General features: G+C 32.6%; 3 protein-coding genes across 6 annotated transcripts; 1 reads left to right on the top strand and 2 right to left on the bottom strand.

The window, feature by feature from the left end:
• Positions 1-913: 913 nt before the first annotated feature.
• LOC18104894 (sterol carrier protein 2) lies at positions 914-2,467 on the bottom strand. The gene is made up of 4 exons (XM_006374880.3): positions 2,160-2,467; positions 2,011-2,071; positions 1,329-1,431; positions 914-1,231 (listed from the first exon to the last, which is right to left on the bottom strand). The coding sequence occupies exons 1-4, from the start codon at positions 2,283-2,285 to the stop codon at positions 1,150-1,152; spliced, it is 372 nt and encodes a 123-aa protein (XP_006374942.1). The 5' UTR covers positions 2,286-2,467; the 3' UTR covers positions 914-1,149.
• A 4,450-nt stretch (positions 2,468-6,917) lies between these two features.
• Positions 6,918-9,316, top strand: LOC18104893 (thioredoxin-like 4, chloroplastic). Of its 4 annotated transcripts, none has more exons than XM_024584657.2 (5): positions 6,926-7,085; positions 7,558-7,599; positions 7,705-8,207; positions 8,678-8,731; positions 8,976-9,316. In XM_024584657.2, the coding sequence occupies exons 2-5, from the start codon at positions 7,593-7,595 to the stop codon at positions 9,096-9,098; spliced, it is 687 nt and encodes a 228-aa protein (XP_024440425.1). In that variant the 5' UTR covers positions 6,926-7,085; positions 7,558-7,592; the 3' UTR covers positions 9,099-9,316. The 4 variants fall into 4 exon arrangements, with proteins under 4 accessions (XP_006374940.1, XP_024440427.1, XP_024440425.1 ...); XM_024584658.2 differs by having other exon boundaries at positions 7,698-8,207; XM_006374878.3 differs by lacking the exon at positions 7,558-7,599 and having other exon boundaries at positions 6,918-7,085; positions 7,698-8,207.
• Positions 9,317-13,447: 4,131 nt separating this feature from the next.
• Positions 13,448-16,794, bottom strand: LOC18104892 (abscisic acid 8'-hydroxylase CYP707A1). Its single transcript, XM_006374875.3, has 9 exons — positions 16,485-16,794; positions 16,015-16,336; positions 15,604-15,753; positions 15,237-15,485; positions 15,003-15,092; positions 14,773-14,851; positions 14,336-14,442; positions 14,125-14,243; positions 13,448-13,762 (listed from the first exon to the last, which is right to left on the bottom strand). Exons 1-9 carry the CDS (start codon positions 16,676-16,678, stop codon positions 13,663-13,665), a joined length of 1,410 nt encoding a protein of 469 aa, XP_006374937.2. The 5' UTR covers positions 16,679-16,794; the 3' UTR covers positions 13,448-13,662.
• Between the last annotated feature and the right edge of the window lie 1,902 nt (positions 16,795-18,696).

Below are 18,696 nucleotides of genomic sequence, written 5' to 3'. Positions count from 1 at the left end.
TAGGTGGCTCAATTAGTCAGGTTTCGAATTTATTTCTTAATAGTCACGAGTTCGAGTCTTCTCAGAGCCACTGAAAGCATATATGGTCGTTAACTTCATAGCCCTTAGAATTAGTCGAGGTACTCACAAGTTAACCCGGACACCATATTAATAAAAAAAAGATGACAGAAAAGGAAAAGAAATGTGAGGAAGAATGGCGTACAAGGCACGAAGTGAATCCAAACAAACCATAAATGAGACCCCAGATTTGTTGAAGAGCAAGACTGTGCGTGCTTGCACAGTGAGCTTATGGAACATGGCAACTGCTGGCTGGGTTGTGGCATGTGAGAGCTCAGCCCAATAACATTGGCTCTGATCAAGTCATTTGATTACCCTGTCGAGGGTTAATAACATTGCTCTCTAATAGCTGTTGAGATTTGAGAAGTGAAACAAACCAACCAGCCCCTGTAGCCTTTCAGAGTCTTGTGATCCTACCCACTTATTCCGAATCAGTTCACCTAGCGGAGTGATTTTCTATTTTTCTGATATGCAGAGTAGATCCAGCCGTTAACCAGACACCAACATTGTGGCAGCAAGGAGACTCGAGTAATAGATGCTTTCAGATAACAGAAACGGCGCACCCACAAGATTTTCTAACTCTTTCACTCGATGGTGACATTAGACATTAGTAATCCTTCTCTCTCCCCCATTTATAATCTTTCTAAACCTCGGTCGATGACATCTATTGACCAGTGGCAATTAGGCAGAAGAAGATCAAGAGTACGGCGGACAGCAATAACTATTCTCGAGTCCCCGTCCCAACAATCCCCTCCCAAAACTAAATAGGTAGCTGTGACCATTAACAACAAAAGTTCACATCACATGAGCATGGTTGGTGATAATCATAGCAACTTAGGGATGGATGTCAGATGTATTGAAAACAAACCAAGGATTGCACAATCTAATGATTTTTAGTCCAAGAAACAAGAGCGTGTAAATTGATAAACAGAGGGGATTGTGGAGCTTTATAACTATAACGATTGTTCTAGGCTTACAGCCTCCGATCCAGTCCCATGTTAAATGAAAAAAACCAACAATTTATGAATTCATCAACAATAACAGACGTTGATGGACAGCTTTCAACCGGTTGTATAGTCTCCCAGTAGTAGCTCACAGCTTAGGACGCTTGGGGAAGATGTCAGGAGTGAATTTCTGCGCAGCACTCAAACTACCCTTGATCTTCAATGCACCCCTGCAAGCATCAAATGAATAAGTTGAAGTACGCAAATGAAGAACAAGCAATGAATTGAATTCGGGCAGTGATAGAACAGAACAGCTAAAGTTCCCACCTCATGAAAGCAATCTGGGGATTCAACTTTCCATCAGCAAGCTTCACAAAATCTTCATCCCTTAGGGTAAATGTGGTATCAGGCTTCCCTCCTTCGTACGGCCCTAAATTTCAAAACAATTAAACTTGTTTAACAAAAGGAACATACATGTGTGCAAGCAAGAGAGAGAACAGTCCTAGTATCTAATGCATTTTCTAATTGATCTCACCCAAAAACAAACAAGAATATCAAAAGAAAGTCAAGATCTTGAAGCTCCAACCAAGTGAAAACCTCATATGATCTACTAGAAAGCTAAAATGCTTCCATCACAATCAGACCTGGTTGCAATAAGAGGGAACAACCACTTACACTAATTCAACATACTAAAGATCCTCTCTTTTCATTATCCAAATTTTTTTAAAAAAATCATGTCCTTTTGATTTGTTTCTCAGGTTTCTCCCGCCATGTAACAAGAAACAGGGTCAAACACAAGAGATTTGTTTGGAATCTCCTAGGAAAATCTGATGGGCCCGACTTATTTTACTTGCAAGATGTAGGATTCTAATGGTTGCTAGCTTAACCTTCAATCATATTCATGATTCTCTCTCTCTCTCTATCCTTAAATATATACATATAATAATGGGCAAATCAAGATTCCAATCTGAGAGCAGAACAAAAGTAAAAATGATGAAAAAGCTCATACCTTTGATAACCTCGCCCTTTTTGAGATCAATAGTATAACTCACCTCATCCTTTCCAATTTTCTGCAATTCAAACCCATACAAAAATAATTTAAACATACGTAAACAATCATAAAAGAAGAAGAAGAAGAAGGGACGGGGGATGGGTTACCTCGGGGGCGAGGTTGAATTGATAGACAAGGTTAACCTTGTTTTTAACAGCAATACCCTCGTCGGTCTGAAGGAACCGCTTCAAAAGCTCGAAAATAAAGTCTGACTTGAGCTGGACAGTAGCCATTGCTGAAATGTTATGCCACTTCTGCTGTTGCTTTGATAGAGTGGTACTTATAAAGAAGAAAGATGGTCTTGTACGGATGAATTGAGTGAGGGGTAGGGGTGGGTTGAGTTTATTTATTTAGTTTGATGGAGGTGGTTGACGATACTTGTAGTCGCAGTAATGAGGAGGGAGTAGGAGTGGCATATTGGATGGCGCACGCATCCCAATAACTCTTTTTTTTTTCTTTTCTTTTTTTTGTAGTTTGATGGAGATTTTATTTTGCCGTGACGTTTTTTCTTTCCTCCATTTTGGGAACCTCTCTCTTTATTTTGTCAATGACGTATCTCGTGTCTTCGTCGGACTCGTTTAAGAAATTGACTTGAAAAATCTCTTTTTTTTTTAAGTGATTGAATTAATTTATATTTTATTAGATCCTTTAAGATCAATATTTTTTTATTATTATAAAGAATTATTTTCTTTTTAAAAAAAACAAAACTCTTAAATATTAAGTACATAAAATTTACATTGAGTTTAATTAAATTAGTTAAATCATCAAAACTTTACTCGTATAAACTAAGTTTCATCATTTCTATTTTTTTTTAATTTAATTTAAAACTCTTTGTTTTCAACTTAGATTGTATTTAATTAAATTAATAATAAAATAGAAAATTCAACTAAGTCTCACTAACTTAATATCTTTTTCAGTTCAATTTAAAACTCGATGGAGTCAAATTTTGAATTATGAATTTAATCAAAAAAAATCAGAAAACCTTTAATAATATTTTATTGAAACAAACTCAATTTAATCGCTATTTTTCAAATTAAGTCCATGTATTCTTGATATTGTTTATTTATTCCATCACTGTTGATGTTGTTTTATTGTATAATACATGCATGCTATTTAAAAAATAATATGAAAAATTGATGAAAAAAATAATATTGAGAAATGTAGATGACATTTGGGTTAAGAAAATTTGTAATCATAAAATTTAATTGAAAATAAATGTACAAATTAGTAACTAAATTTAGGTTTATCCTTCTATCTATTACCTGCATGAAAAGTTTTTTTTTTATTTTTTATTTTTCTTGGTATAAAACATAACAAGGCAGCGACCAAGGGGTCCCACTACCACCACTAGAAAAAATCACCTAAAAAATTGTGAAGGAGGTTAAGCCTGGAAAAGAGGAACACTGTGTAGCTAGAATCTTATAAAAAACTGTTTGTTTTATATTTAAAAAAGTTTTGAATTTTTTTAAAAATTAATATTTTTTAATATTTTTAGATGTTTTAATGTATTGATATCAAAAATAATTTTTATAAAATAAAAATTATTATTTTAATATATTTTTAAATAAAAAATAATTTAAAAAATAATCACAACCCATCTAGACACACTCCAAATATTTTTAAACTAGTCGAAGACCGAAAATAATCAGATTTGTTTATTATTTTATTAAAAAACTAAGCAGAAAATTGACTTTCGGAGTAAAATCCTTACCTGGACAGTTGCCCCTGATATGCATTTATTTGACCATTAAAGTCTCTCTCTCTTTCTCAATTTCAATACCAAATCAGAAGGAGTGATCATGTGAAAATAAATAGCATATAAAAATATAGGTGCTTTATTTTATTGTCAGTACCAAAACAGTAATTAAATGCCATTTCAAGTAATTTTTGAAACTGTAATAACTCGTAAATTTAAATACATGATATTTTATTTATATATTGTATTATTATTGAAAGTACAATAATATATATATATATATATAATTTCACTTGCATAAGAATAAAAAATTTTCTTTTCTTCTACCATATTCTTTCAACAGAATCAATCATTATATTAACTAAGAATATCTCAAGTAATAAAATAATTAACACATTTACGAGATAATTCCAAACACCTATTTATTTTAATGAAAATCAAACATGAAATTTGGTCTATATATTATAGTCATATGTTTTCTAAAGAAATTAATAAAATACATCATCCATGGTTAATTTAGATTTATACACTTTTTTAGTTATAAAACTATATCACATAGAAAAATATGCATTAATTACATAAAATACTAATACAACATCCACTGCTCGTCACAATAATTTAAAGTATCTGAAATTTTATAAGATATTTAGAGTAACTAGTTTATGCACAAAAATTATTTACTATTATTATCATCACTTCTACATGTGTAATTATCTAAATTCCCACAATTTGCATATTTTAAGAACACAACATCTTCTCTTACCAAACTAGCATTTATTCAAATTCTACGTTAACTATTTTCTCCAATTCCTTAATAACCAATGCACTAATCCTAGTAATTTTAAGGATTGGTTTCTCCAATAACTTATTAATCAAAAAAATCATCTCATTAATCAGAGAATCAAATTCTCATTTGCCCATTAACCAGGGTACAATCTCATTAACCAGATAATCACTATTTTCATATGCCTATTAGGTAGGGCATTAGTCCTATTAACTAGGGTCTTAGTTCTCAATTGCCTAGTAATTAGGGCATTAGTCCCATTTAACAGGGTAGTTAGATTCTTATTTACCTATTAATTAGGGTATTGGTCCTATTTACTAGGGTAACTTGGTTTTTTATTGCTCATTAATCATGACACTAGTTCTATTTATCAGGGTAATTAGTTTCTTCAATAATTTATCATTTATCAACCAAGATTACTTTTCATTTAAGGAAGAATTACAAACACAATTAAATAAAGCTTTAGTTGTAATATGTCGAGCACCTACCTGAAATCTAGTCATGTGAACCAATCATTTACTGTTGAGTGGATCTTGTAATCTCTCAAGTACCAACAAGAACAATATCATTTACTATTTTATCATCGATTACTTCACATTTTAACTCAACATACCATCATTTTATTTATTGACTTGATATAATTTAGTAGTATTCCATATCTTTAAGCTAATTCTTATTTAAAACATATCTAACACTAAAAATTTAATTTCACATATAGTTTTTTTTTTAAAAAACTAAGTTATAGACTACAACTCCACAAAAAAAAGGACTTGATTCTTTTCATCGACATGTCCAAGACTAATCCTAATTGCTACATCAAAATTGTTTAGTCATTTTTTGTTTGACCTTTCTTTGCTTTTTAATTTATATCTAGAGTTTTATCGCTCTGATTTAATCGAAGTCAATTTCGTTGGAAAGATAGATTCCTTTACTTCAATTTTCATGTAGAACCTATTCCAATTTTTAATTACTATCGAGTCTTAAGTGTGATTAGAAGTTGGACATTAAAGTTGTCCAATTTTCTAATTTCTTTATTTTAACATATAACAAAAAAAAAAATTTCTCACCATTCAATGCATTTATTTTTACTACCTAAATTTCATAATATTCCTTCATCATAATATTGCAAGTTTCTAAGTCCAGCACCAAATACTTTACAACACTAGGATTTAAAAGAAAAAAATTACTCATTATTTTATGTTGTTTTCATCATTTCCCATCCCTGTTTCATAAAACAATGCAAACTCATGAATCCTAACTTAGAATTCATAATTAAAGCATCAATTCTAAATTGAATTCAATATAAATTATGAAATTAAGCTTAAAACCTTTTACTTAGTGATGAAGTGAGTTTCAATCCTTAACTAGTCGAAATTTTTCAGCACTCTATCTTTTCTCCCTCTTGGTTAGTTCTAAACCCTTTTTATTTTTCAAATTTATTTACTTATTCTTCTTTGATTCTTATCTTGATGTTGTTTCCCCCACAACATAAACTAATCTCACTCAAATCCCCTTCAATTATGATGCATTTTCTCTCAATTTTTTGTGAAAATAATTGAAACCCCCCCACCCCCCAAATTAAAATAAACTAATTAGTATGGTCGATTCTTGGTCGTTTAATTTTTAATATATAAGTTTGACATTGATATATAACAACAATCTCACTTGTCAAAAAAGTTATTACAAATTGATATATAACAACAATCTCACTTGTCAAAAAAGTTATTACAATCCTTTATACACACACACACACACATAAAGTCTACTAATATTGAATAGAAAATAAAAATAAAAAAACTATTTATTGCAAATAGAAAACTAAAAAGGCCTAAATATACTGAATAAAAATAAAATAAATTTCCTAGACTAAAAAGGAAAAAAGAAAAACAATTAAAAAATATATTTTTTTTCCAAGAATCTCCTACATCACAAAGGACCACTTAATCCCTATATAATTTTTATTATTATCTTGTTAGTTATTTTTTTATTATTTAAAAAAACAAAATAGTTTCTTTACCATAGTTGACTATTAATTCTGTGTTTTTTAAACACACTTGTAGGTCAGACGAGATTGAAGATCTTGACTAAAATTTGAGGACATCCCAAGGAAAAAACAATTATATTGTAATCTAGAACTGATGGAGGACAAAGTTATGAACAAATATAAAAAGACAGATTCAATATTGGGTTTCTAACTAAAATGAAAGCATAGAAATTAAAAAATAATATACTCTTTTAAATATCCAAGCCGAATGCCAAGAGACTACTCAGATGCAGTTGCGGGCCTCTTGAACTCGTAGCCCGTATTCCATACAGGCTGCAGCCTATTGTAATGGTCCAGGCTAATTTAGCCGGACTTAAACACTGGCCCAGTAGAGAGGAATGTAAACAAAGAAAAAAGGAAAACAGATCGAGCTTGGAATTTTGGAGAGAGCATGTACGGGAAAAAAAGAAATGGATATGGTGTATCTTGTCTGTCATCTTCTCATTCGAAGTTTTGAAGCTTAACAGGATATGGAAAAAGCGCGAACCTTTCTTCTCCAATTGCAACAGGTAACCTCTCTAACATAATCTATAACATCTGACTTTTTATTGTCTTCTACTTTAAGCATTTCATGGCAACCAAATTTACTTAGGCAATCTTAAAGTCTTTGAATTCTCTACTTTGTCGATCGAAGTTGGAAAGATAATACCCACTTCAGTTTAATTGTTTCCCTTTCAATTGTTTTGTTACAGTGTCATGTAATGTTGGAAAAAAACTGAAAATTTGAGAATTGTAGACTGCATAGAGATTTTTTTTTGTATAGCTTAAACATGATATGTGTGGGGAGGGTTTTTTTTATCCCACTTTTGGTGGTCAGAAGAGAATTTGAAATATTATTTGTGTAATTTTAGGAACATGAATATCAAGAAATGTATTTTCAGGACCACCTTTTCATGACATCCTTTGGAATATCTTTTTTATTTTTTTAATTTCAGATATTTCCAATGAAGTAATAATTCTGATATTTCTGGTTTTGTATAGTGACGCATTGAATGCCACTCAGTTGATGGAATGATATGAAGAGTGAGGAATTTTTGGATGATGAATATATCAGTTGATGGATATATTGTTGTTGATATGCCAAAAGTTTAGCTTGTAAAATTCTTGTTTTTTTTAATCAGCATATAGATTGCGGAGGCTCGCTGAATGTTGTCATGCAAAAGCAGAACATTCTATATTCCAAGGCCTCTTTCGGTTTTGGAAGGAACCCAGATAGACAACTTGATTGTAGAATTCCTTGTGTAGCTCCAAGCATGCTTCCTTGTAGAGGTAATGAGAAGTCATGTCTTATGAAGGCAAAATTCCCCTCTATCACTAAATATGCAGGCTTGAATTTTCCAAAAAACAACGTTGCTTCGCGGCCTGGGAGAATCAAAGCCGTGGTTGATGAAAACCCAGGTGAATTATCCGATGAAGATGATGATCTCTGTCCTGTGGATTGTGTTAGAGAATTCAAGACTGATGAGGAATTCCTTAGAATTCTTGAGAAGGCCAAAGAAACTGATTCTTTAGTGGTGGTAGATTTTTATCGCACTTCTTGTGGAAGCTGCAAGTATATAGAGCAGGGGTTTGCAAAATTGTGCAAGGGTTCTGGTGATCAAGAGGCCGCAGTAACCTTCTTAAAGCATAATGTGAGCATTTCTGTAAGCTTAAATTTGTCCAGAATGCACAACTCATATAATCTCTAAATATTGTTCAAGGACCATGCACGAAAAGCACATAAATGTTTGGGAGTTAGTGACCATCATCAACTTAATATGGTACTCCCCCAACAAGCTACCAACAAAAAGTAGGATGTTTGTGATCACTTGATGTCTATTTGAATTGTACTATCAAATATATTCACAAAAATCAGCAGACAATTTACGAAAACCATTTAAATAAGAGGATATTAATCTGAAGGTAGCTTAATTTAAAAGGATGGTTTTTCTAGCAAAGCACCTACTTGTCAGTGTTGGACTCTCCTAGGCAGGTTTTGGCCTATTTTGATTGAATGATCATCAGTTTGAGCATGACTTTATTCTGCAACAAACCAAGAAATATAGCTTTTATATTCTGGTTTCAAATGAATGTGAGTTTCCGACTATGCTATTTAATGCAGGTAATTGATGAGTATGATGAACAATCTGAGGTTGCTGAACGACTTAGAATCAAGGTAATATATGGTTTCTATATGCACTTCTTTGTTCACTACGAGGAGTCAGGCCAGGAAAAACATGTCTTGTGCAAAGCTAAATTGAGAAGGACAAAAGAGGGGACGATTCTTTAACAGAGTTCTTTACCTGCCTGTCCTGTAATTCTGGCCCATGCATTTTTACGATCGCACTATGCATCCCACTGATCGTTTTTTTCCCTGGTTGATATTTATATTGATATGAGTGGAACCTGAATTGATGCAGACTGTTCCCCTCTTCCACTTCTATAAAAAGGGAGTGCTGGTGGAATCGTTCCCTACCAGAGACAAAGAGAGGATTCTTGGAGCAATTCTGAAATACACTTCACCAGCAGCTCAAGACACCTAAGTTAAATATGGTTCTGTCCAGCCTCAAACTCCTGTACAAAAGTAATGTAATACTTTGTGGAGACAGATTTGATTAAGTGACATATAGGACATATTCATCTGCAATAATATATAGGGTGTGCTTCATTTGAAACATAAATTTTTCTTTAAGCATACAAGTATAAGTCCATCTTCGAACTTTTGTTGTTTCTATTTAATCAACACTATTGTGAAGTGCTAGTTCGGTTTCTGCTTTTGAAGGGAGCGGGGGTTACTTCATAAGGTGTGCTGGTCATTGCTGCAGCTGCAAGAGGTAATGAGCCACCATCTTGTGACATTCTATACAAGTGCAAATGTTTAAGGCTTGAAGCATGCTCTAAGTCATGGTTGAAGCTGTTTGTTTATACGAATGGCATTATCATTGTTGTTACTGAGAGTATATAGGAAAAATCAGGATATAGGAAACACCAAAACAAGGTAGACCACAAGAGTCCTGTTGGAAAGGAATCCAATCTCATATTATTTACCACATACCGATTCTTTCTGATTACAAAAAAAAGAAGCTATAATATGATCGAGCATATATGATTTTATTTATTATATATAAAGCTAAAAAATATCAGATTTTCACTGTTCTCACACTCATAATTTACTATGCTTTGGACAATAAATTCAATATTTTACCCCTACCCAACAAAAACAACGTGCTTTGCTAGAAGGGTAGTTCGGTCTTTTCATAAGGGTTTAAATGTCACTGTAAATTTCATGAGGGTTATTATAGTTATCTTATATTTGTATAGCACAGTAAAAATATTAAATTACCCTTACAAGTTATTTACATTTAATTAATTTAAGGGGTATTTTTGGTTTTTTATGTCTTTCAAAAAATCAAAATGACCAAATTACCCCTAATATCAAATTTCCTAAGCTTTGGGTCCGTGTTTATTTATTTTTTATTTTCTATAGGTTTTTATGTTATTATTAGGTTGTATTAGGGGCGATTCAATCTTTCTTCATTTTTAAAAATTATTAAAAAAAGTTGTTAATGCATACTATGCACGTGCCAATGTTTGAGGCGGATCAATGCTATTTGAGTGGCATATGAGCCGCCGTCCGATGGAATAATACTAGCTTCCACCACAATGTTTGAAGCTCTATAGTGCCCTCTTCCACATAAAGCGATGCATGTTATGTTTTGAATGACGGTTTGTTGCCAACTACACTTTTCTTTTCTTTTCCTCTTCTCTCTCTCCTTCTCATTGAATTTCATGTTAGCCATGAAAAAAATCAGCTTTATCCTCTTATTTTATGACATTTTATATTTGGCTCTCAATATTTTTATTTCTAAGTTTGATTCTTAGCCCTTTTATCAAATTTTAATTTGTTTTTAATTTCATCATTGAATCCATATTCTTGATTTTTTATTTTTGATTTGGATTCTTTTTTAAATTTAATTTTTCTTTTCAATTTTACCCTTTAATTCAAAGTTTTATGATATTTAATGTTAGGCCTTCAATGTTTTGATTTCAAATTTTAGTTCCTAGTCCTTTTATTAAATTTTAATTTGTTTTCAATTTCATCATTGGATCCATAATCTTGGTTTTTTTTTTTAAAAAAAAAAAAATTGGTCTTCATTGTCTTGATTTTTATTTTTTGTTTTGGATTATTTTGTTTATTTTATTTTTTTTTCAATTTTACCCTTTGATATTTAAGGTTAGGCCCTTAATGTTTTGATTTTAAATTTTGATTTTGAATCCTTTTATCAAATTTTAATTTATTTTCAGTATCATCCTTGATTCCATAATCTTGATTTTTTTTGTTTTTTCACATTTGATCCCCATTCTCTTTATTTTTTATTTTTGGATTCTTATGTAAATTTGATTTTTCTTTTTGATTTTGCCATTTAATTCAAAATTTTAGGTTGTCCTTTTATTTTTCAGGATTCGACCCTGGGGTTAATTTGTGACAAGTACCAGGTCACTTGTCAGGTGGGTTGACATGAGTTAACTCAAGTCAAACAATTTTTATTTTTATTAAAAAAGTAAAAATGATATTATTTTGAAATAAAAAAATTAAAAAAAAATCAACGAGTTTTGACTAGGTTTGCCACGGATTAACCAGGTCAGGGGTCAATCCGTTTTTTTAATCGTTCTACACCGGGTCAATTTCCCTAAATTTCTTTTGAAACCAGACCCACCATACGCCTCGAGTCACTCGAGTCACAAGTCAACCTAACATTTTGCCTTCTATGGGTTATTCTATTTGCATTGGATTTGCTAGTTTTTGTTTTTTTAGTCTTTCTGATTTCTTGTTATAGATTTCATCCTTATATGTTTGGGAGTTTTTGGAATTGACAATCATTTTTTTTCAATTTTTTTTTTAGTTTTTTTCCCCTTCTTTAAAATATATCGACAACGCTAGAGTATTGGTTTTTTACATTAAATTTTTTTTGTCCTGATCCATAACAAAGCGTGAGCCACCTATCTAATTTTAGACTATTAGAATATGCTTAAAAAAATAGTTATGAAATTTGCCTAAACCACATTGGAACATGTATTAGGTTGAGTTTATTTTTAAACTAAATTAAGGGATGACCTAGTCAAATTTGACTAATTTGAGAGTCAACTCATGACCTGGTTGATTCAACCAAACTAGAGTGAAAGCTGGCTAAATCAACTCCAATAATTTTTTTTTAAAATTTTTCTCTAAAATAATATATATATTGACTGACCTACATGTTTATCCAACCAACTAGTCGACTTTAAATGTTAACCTAGCATACTCTTCACCTCTTATAGAGAGATTCTGCACAATGATCTGTCCGTCCAATGAACGAACAGCATGTCGTTTATTTTAGTAACCTCTTCCAAGGATTCCCTAATCCTATATCGTGAAAGCCCTCCGGAGGGCCTCCTCAGGTCCTTCAGAGAGGAGCTAAATACAGTGAGTGGGCCCACATTGCTTGATTGGCTGGTGCAGTGAAACCAAGTGCTATTACTATCCACCGTACAAAATCACTGCAATATGATTGATGAAATATGAAAAAACCTGTGCAGAAATTCTTCTCCGACATCGCTCGTCCTTCAGATTTCGTGAAATCTGGAGCCACTTGGGAAAATACAATAGCATTAGGGCCATCAAAGCTCTAGTAGCCACATCTTAGTAGGGTCCATGACCATAATCCAGGGAAAAGATTTGTAGTTAGCCAAAGTCTGTGCCCTTTAAGAGGTGCCTTCCAGCCAGTCAGGCCTTCTTTTTGCAACGAGGCCAATCACCGTGCAACAATTGGCTCTCGTGCAGCCTCTTTCAGAGAACTCCCCTGGGGGCCAATTGCGTGACCACGCTTCTCAGACAGACACGTGGCCATATAAAAAATGTGATGCTACTCAACTCAAGTTGGGCTGCGTTTCCAAAATTTCAGATTTTTTTTCCTCATGTTTCTGTATTGCTAATAAGTTTTAAACAATATTATTTAAATATATTTTTAAATAAAAAATATTTTAAAATATACCCATATCACAGTATCAAATAAATACACTGGTAATATAACTCTTTTTATTGAGTTTTTTTAAATAAATTTTTAAAAATACATTTACTTAAGGTTTTTAAAAAATATGTATTTAATGAAAACTATTATGAGATAGATTTTTATATATAAAATAAATAAAAATTATATGATATCTTAATTTTTATAAAATTAAAATATAAAATTCAATCATGTATGACACCCAGTGTAAAAAACAGAAACCATTTAATTAATATAATAACTTTTTGCTTATGGTTGGGTTAAAAATAAAAATTATTACAATAGTAAACGACATTTAAAAGCTCACGTGAAAAGCGTACATTTCAACTTGCATAGCAAAATAAAGTTTAAAAAGAAGTTTGCATGTATTAAACAAGTGTTTTTTTATAACTGTAATTTTTTATTTAATAATTTAATCATTGAAATACATTCTAAAGTCCAAGGTCAAATTCAAGAATACCTTCAAAATCGACTCACAATATAATGTTTTTGAATTTTCTTTATTTTCCCGATCAATTTTGGACTCTTTTTTTTTTTTTTTGTAGTTTTGGAATTCCTTTTCTTTTCAGCCTAGATCAGTCAAACTCTTATTTAAATAGTTTTGTAAATTATTTTATTACAAATTTTAGAATTTATAAAATGTAAATTCTCTTTACAAGTTGATCTAGAGTTTAGAAAGCTCTGATCTTCTATTTTATTGCACGATATGTTATAAAAATAATTCGTTTTTCAAGTAAAAGCCAGGAAATTTGGATCGATACGACAAGCATGCTTGCTAATTTAGAATCAAACCTTCATGAAGATTATTATACATATCCCAGATAGATATAAAAAATGGCTGAATCAGAATGAGAATTATAAGAGATGGGATTTGATAAGAAAAATAGGAATCTCTTACAATCCCCAGATGGGCCTTGGGAGAGGATATGGCTTAGACCCTACTGCTAATTAGGAGCAAAAATAAGAAATACTTGGCTAAAAAGGAATACAATACTATTTGTTAAAATAACAAGTGAATTTGGAGACAAATGGCATCCCAACTTATGAAAGAGCACCACTCCTAGCTGGTAGATTCTTTCCAAAATCTGGCTGGAAGTCCATGCAATGGCACAGGGAATGGGCCATACTGAATCCCACTTTGAGATCCCACCACTTTCCATCTGCAAAGCAAAATAACAAAAAGCCACTGTCAATTCCTTACACACAGAGATTGAGCAATCTCCAAGGCCCTCTGCAATGCACCAAGAATCTGCTCTATCTCTTAGATTTCTTATAATTCCCCCCCACAATCTACCCTAAATCTGTTTTGGATTAAACGCTTGAGATCACTGAACTGTTTAGCTGCTAAATCTACTGTGCAGTACGTTAACATAGACTGGAATACTAAGGTCAAGCATGTTAGGAAAAAGTTTTACAGGCAAATCTCGTTGGAGGGGACCAGCAGAAGGATATCTCATATTCGTTAACCAAATATAGACAGACAATACATTCAATGTATAGTTGCTGTGATTTTCGGCAATACCTGAACTTGGTGAGCAAATGGTGGATCATAACAAGAATCTCCAACTTGGCAAGTTCATTGCCTGGACAGGCATGTTGTCCACTACCAAATGGCATATATGTATTGGGTTTTGGTGCAACCTACACACACACACACAAAAAGTGAGATAAAATCTGAAAAAAAGAAATTCCTTGGTCACAAACCAAAAATTAATTACCATGTTTATTCATACCTCAAATCTTGTAGGATCAAATTTCTGAGGATCACTGAAATATTCTGGATTGTGATGAATGTTCCTGAACAAAGGCATCACCTTCCAACCTTTCGGAATCAAGTACCCTGTCACAAAGTTCGGTGTGAGTCACTTTCCCTAAACGTCAATTTCTATGATAAATGTTGAAAGAATTGTGGCCAGATCCAATATAAGCTCAATTGACCACTCCATCTAAGCAGGATCATCTATGGTTTTAATCTTGCATTTGCTCTCCGAATATTGAAAATACAGTCGAATTTGACCACCCCATCTGAACAGGACGCCTAGTTTTTTTGCTAAATCGACATGGGTAGGTCTCCAGGGATAGCCTAACTGTTAAGACTTGGATTTCTACTAGGATTAGATTCAGATATCTGGAAATTCAAATAGATATGAGTTATTCTTCCTCTTATTACCCTTGTATTCGACATCAGCCACTGCTTCCCTAAATGTAAAAGATATAATGCTTGCCATTCTCAAGCTCTCCAGCACAACCTGCCAGTCCGTAGTTTCTTGCTGTTAGCCATTTGTATAACAAAATGATATCCCACTAGGCAAATAAGTAGAACTACAAATTTACAGTCTCAAAATTCATGCCTTGTGCTTGGAAGTGTTAAAATCACAGCTCTGAAACATGATTGCATACCTTGTGGGTTAATGGCATGCTCCTAGTTTGACTCCAACTCAATGGTTGATTTTCCTCATCGTTCAGTTTGCGGATTGCATTCTGTTCGGCCTATAGGAAACATCATCATCAATAATTATCAACAATTAATACAATTACTGTATCTATGGATAGAATTCAAAGACAGACAAGAAACAAATGTGAGAAAGACTTGTTCTAGACCCTGCTGATGACTTGGCTTGTTCTTAATCATACCTTTACAGCCTCTAGAATTTTCTGGTTGTCATGGAGATACTTGACAATCCATGTCATGGCAGTAGCTGTGGTGTCTTGAGCAGCAAAGAGCACTCCGATAATGTTATCCGCGATTTGATCATCGGTTAAGACTTCTCCTTTCTCATCTTTTGAGTTCAATAGACAACCCAAGAGATCCTTTTCAAGCAACCTCTTCTCTTTTCTTTCACAAATAATATCACCAAGAATCTTGCTTAACCTCTTTCTTGCCTGTAGGACATCCATTTTTTAGAAATTATTTGAAGAGTCAATGCATGTCGAAGGACAATTTATGAGACATCATAGAACAAAATCTGAAGGCAAATGTACTCTTGTTTGTTACGCTCACCAGCACTGCCTTCTTGAAAGGAGTTCCCGGGAGGCTTGTTGGAAAGGAATTATAGCCTTTATCCACAATTCTGTAGTTCCTTTTCAATTCTTCTCTATAATGGGCTTCCAAATTGCCAAAAATTGCTAGTATTCCTACCTCAAAAGAAAACTGCAAAGGTAAAGCACAAATCCATGAGAATTATAAGGATTCCGAGTAAGAGCATGTAAATAATGCAAACAGGACCTTAAAAAGGGCTCGTTTGCACAAGCAAGGAATATAAAACTATGTAAAGATTCACTAAGAGTTAAAACTTAAAGAAAGCCATATAGAATCTAGGCTGGGTGTAACAACATATCAAAAGTAGAAAAGTAGCATTAAAAAATTGATCTGTGCTAAATGTTGACCACATATTGAACCACACCAACTAACCTTTTTCATTTCTTGGAAGGTGTTAAGGACATGTCCACCATCCCATGAGTCTAAGGTAGAGGCTGCTGTAGCTGAAATATCAGCAACCAAATTTCGAATTGCATCCAGAGACAAGGATCCCTGAACCAACTTCCTTAGACGGACATGGTAATCTCCTTGATGAAAAAAAAGAGCTGATGGACCGATCAAATGTTCCTTGCTTTTGGGATATGTTGGCTTGAACAAATGAGCTTGAGTCACAAGCACAAACCGAGCTGCCTCAGGGCTAGCCAGCATAACACTAGGGCAACCAAGAATATGGGTCTTGAATATTTCTCCATACCTATATCACCATGTACACCACATTCAATTGCATGCAAACAAAATGTTCAAAAAGAAAACTAACACGCACTGGAGGGAAATAAATGATGAAATCAGAAGGATTCAAAGATGATCATGGGAAATAATTAAGAGTTGACCAAGAAAAGAACCTTTTTTGTTTGGAAGCAAAGAACACATTTGGGTCTTGAGAGTAGAGTTGAAGAGTCTCTCCTATGTAAGGCCATCCCAACGAACCTGGTGGGAGCTTAATTCCTGTGTAGGGTTCTTTGTTGTTTCTTTTCTTAATGATATAAGCCACTACACTTACAAGAAAGATGAGAACGTAAGCAAGAATCCCTCCCATCTCTATCTCTATCTCTGTCTCTCTGTCTCTTTCTCTCCCTCACCTGAGAGCAGGTTTTAACAGCAGTATCACACAAGGTATTAGAATTGGTTGTTCTAGTCATGGGGAGAGCGGGAGAGGAAGTCGATTTATAGATGTCCAAAAGAATAAAAGACAAAAAACATCTAATGCGACCTCTCTAGTTATATATGGTATTAATTTAATAGGACACAAATCCAGACAACTTTTTATCACACGGGCGAATTTTACCATGGAGGATATGGATATTCACACTCAAGCCTATCCAGATGCTCTACAACTTCTTGCTAAGGCCTACTCTTTATTGTAGGTCCAAGAATTCACCATTCATTGTCCATAACTCCTGCTCAGTGTGTTTATATAATCCTCATAGTGACCACAGTACAGAATCACTAATCTTTTTTACTTTCTTATTCCTATCGATCCCCCAAGTCTAGAGTGAAGAATTGCTTAACCAATATCTAAGGGCTTTTTTGTCACCCATGTAGTCATGTGGGGACAGCCGGACAGGGGCCATTTACTGTTTACGTTCTTGCTCTATCTAGTTGTCTACCATATTTATGGACTGCACTTAACAGATTGAATTGGCTTTTATGGTAAGAAAACGAAGCTTTTTGGTGTTGGTGGTGGCAAGGGATAGTACTTGGTAGAAATTCTAGATTCGTGAGAGAAAGCTCTGTGTCACAGAAGAATCAAAAGGCATTGATGATCATGTTCACAGAAGAATCAAAAGGCATTGATGATCACAGAAGAATCAAAAGGCATTGATGATCATGTTCATATGCTTCTCATTTAATTCAATTTGCATATTGGTCTTTAAAATACGACTATACTATTGTATATCTGTCATGTGTCCTGTAATATACAACAAATATAGGAGACACAAAACTTATTTTGTTAAATAGATAAAGATAAAAACATAAAATAAATCTATTTTTAAAATAATTTTAACGTGAATTTTTTTCATTTCAAAATGTAAAAGAAACAGAAGGAACAAATATAGAAGAGATAAAACTTGTTTTTGTTAAATAGATAAAGACAAAAACATAAAATAAATTCATCTTTAATATAATTTTAGAGTGAATTTTTGTCATTTCAAAATAGAAATAGAAATAACAAATATAAAAGACACAACTTGTTTTGTTTAATAGATAAAGACAAAAACATAAAATAAACTCGTTTTTAATATAATTTTAGGGTGAATTTCTTATTTCAAAATGTAAAAGAAATAGAAAGAACAAATATAGAAGAAACAAAACTTGTTTTTGTTAAATAGATAAAGACAAAAACATAAAATAAACCTGTTTTTAAGATAATTTTAGAGTGAATTTTTTTCATTTAAAATATAAAAGAAATAGAAAGAACAAATATAAAAGACACAAAATTTGTTTTGTTACATAGATTAAGACAAAAACATAAAATAAACCTGTTTTTAAGATAATTTTAGAGTGAATTTTTGTCATTTTAAAATGTAAAAAAAATAGAAAAAACAAATATAAAAGACACAAAACTTATTTTGTTAAATAGATAAAAACAAAAACATAAAATAAATCCATCTTTAATATAATTTTAGAATGAATTTCTGTCATTTAAAAAGTATATATGTTCTTTGTTCCAATTATCACGTAATAATAATCAAACTCCACAAAATCCTGGTTAAAATTTATGTGCTTAGAATTTCCAACAAACCCTGTTCAAGTTTTTTTCTCTTGGAGGGTAGCTCTGTTTTATGCTTTCTTGATTTTACTACAAAGTCGATGGACATAAAAAACACTGATCACAGATTGCCAAAAGTTATTCCAAAGTCGTCATAACGTGGAATCCAAATCAAATAGATCAATGAAGATACTCCTATACGGCCTCAAGAATAGAAATTTCTAGGAATTCCATACAAAAATTGTTCGATTTTCAACTCTTTTATTTGGTAGTTTGGGCAGGTAATCTGACGTGATGCCACCGTCCTATTTAATCAATCCAAGAAACAACTAGTGTCTTCTTCT

This window comes from Populus trichocarpa, chromosome 14, assembly GCF_000002775.5.
Source record: "Populus trichocarpa isolate Nisqually-1 chromosome 14, P.trichocarpa_v4.1, whole genome shotgun sequence".
In the NCBI taxonomy this organism is placed as follows: domain Eukaryota; kingdom Viridiplantae; phylum Streptophyta; class Magnoliopsida; order Malpighiales; family Salicaceae; genus Populus; species Populus trichocarpa.
The sequence above is the reverse complement of the archived record's forward strand: the minus strand, read 5'-3'. Positions and strand labels throughout refer to the sequence as shown.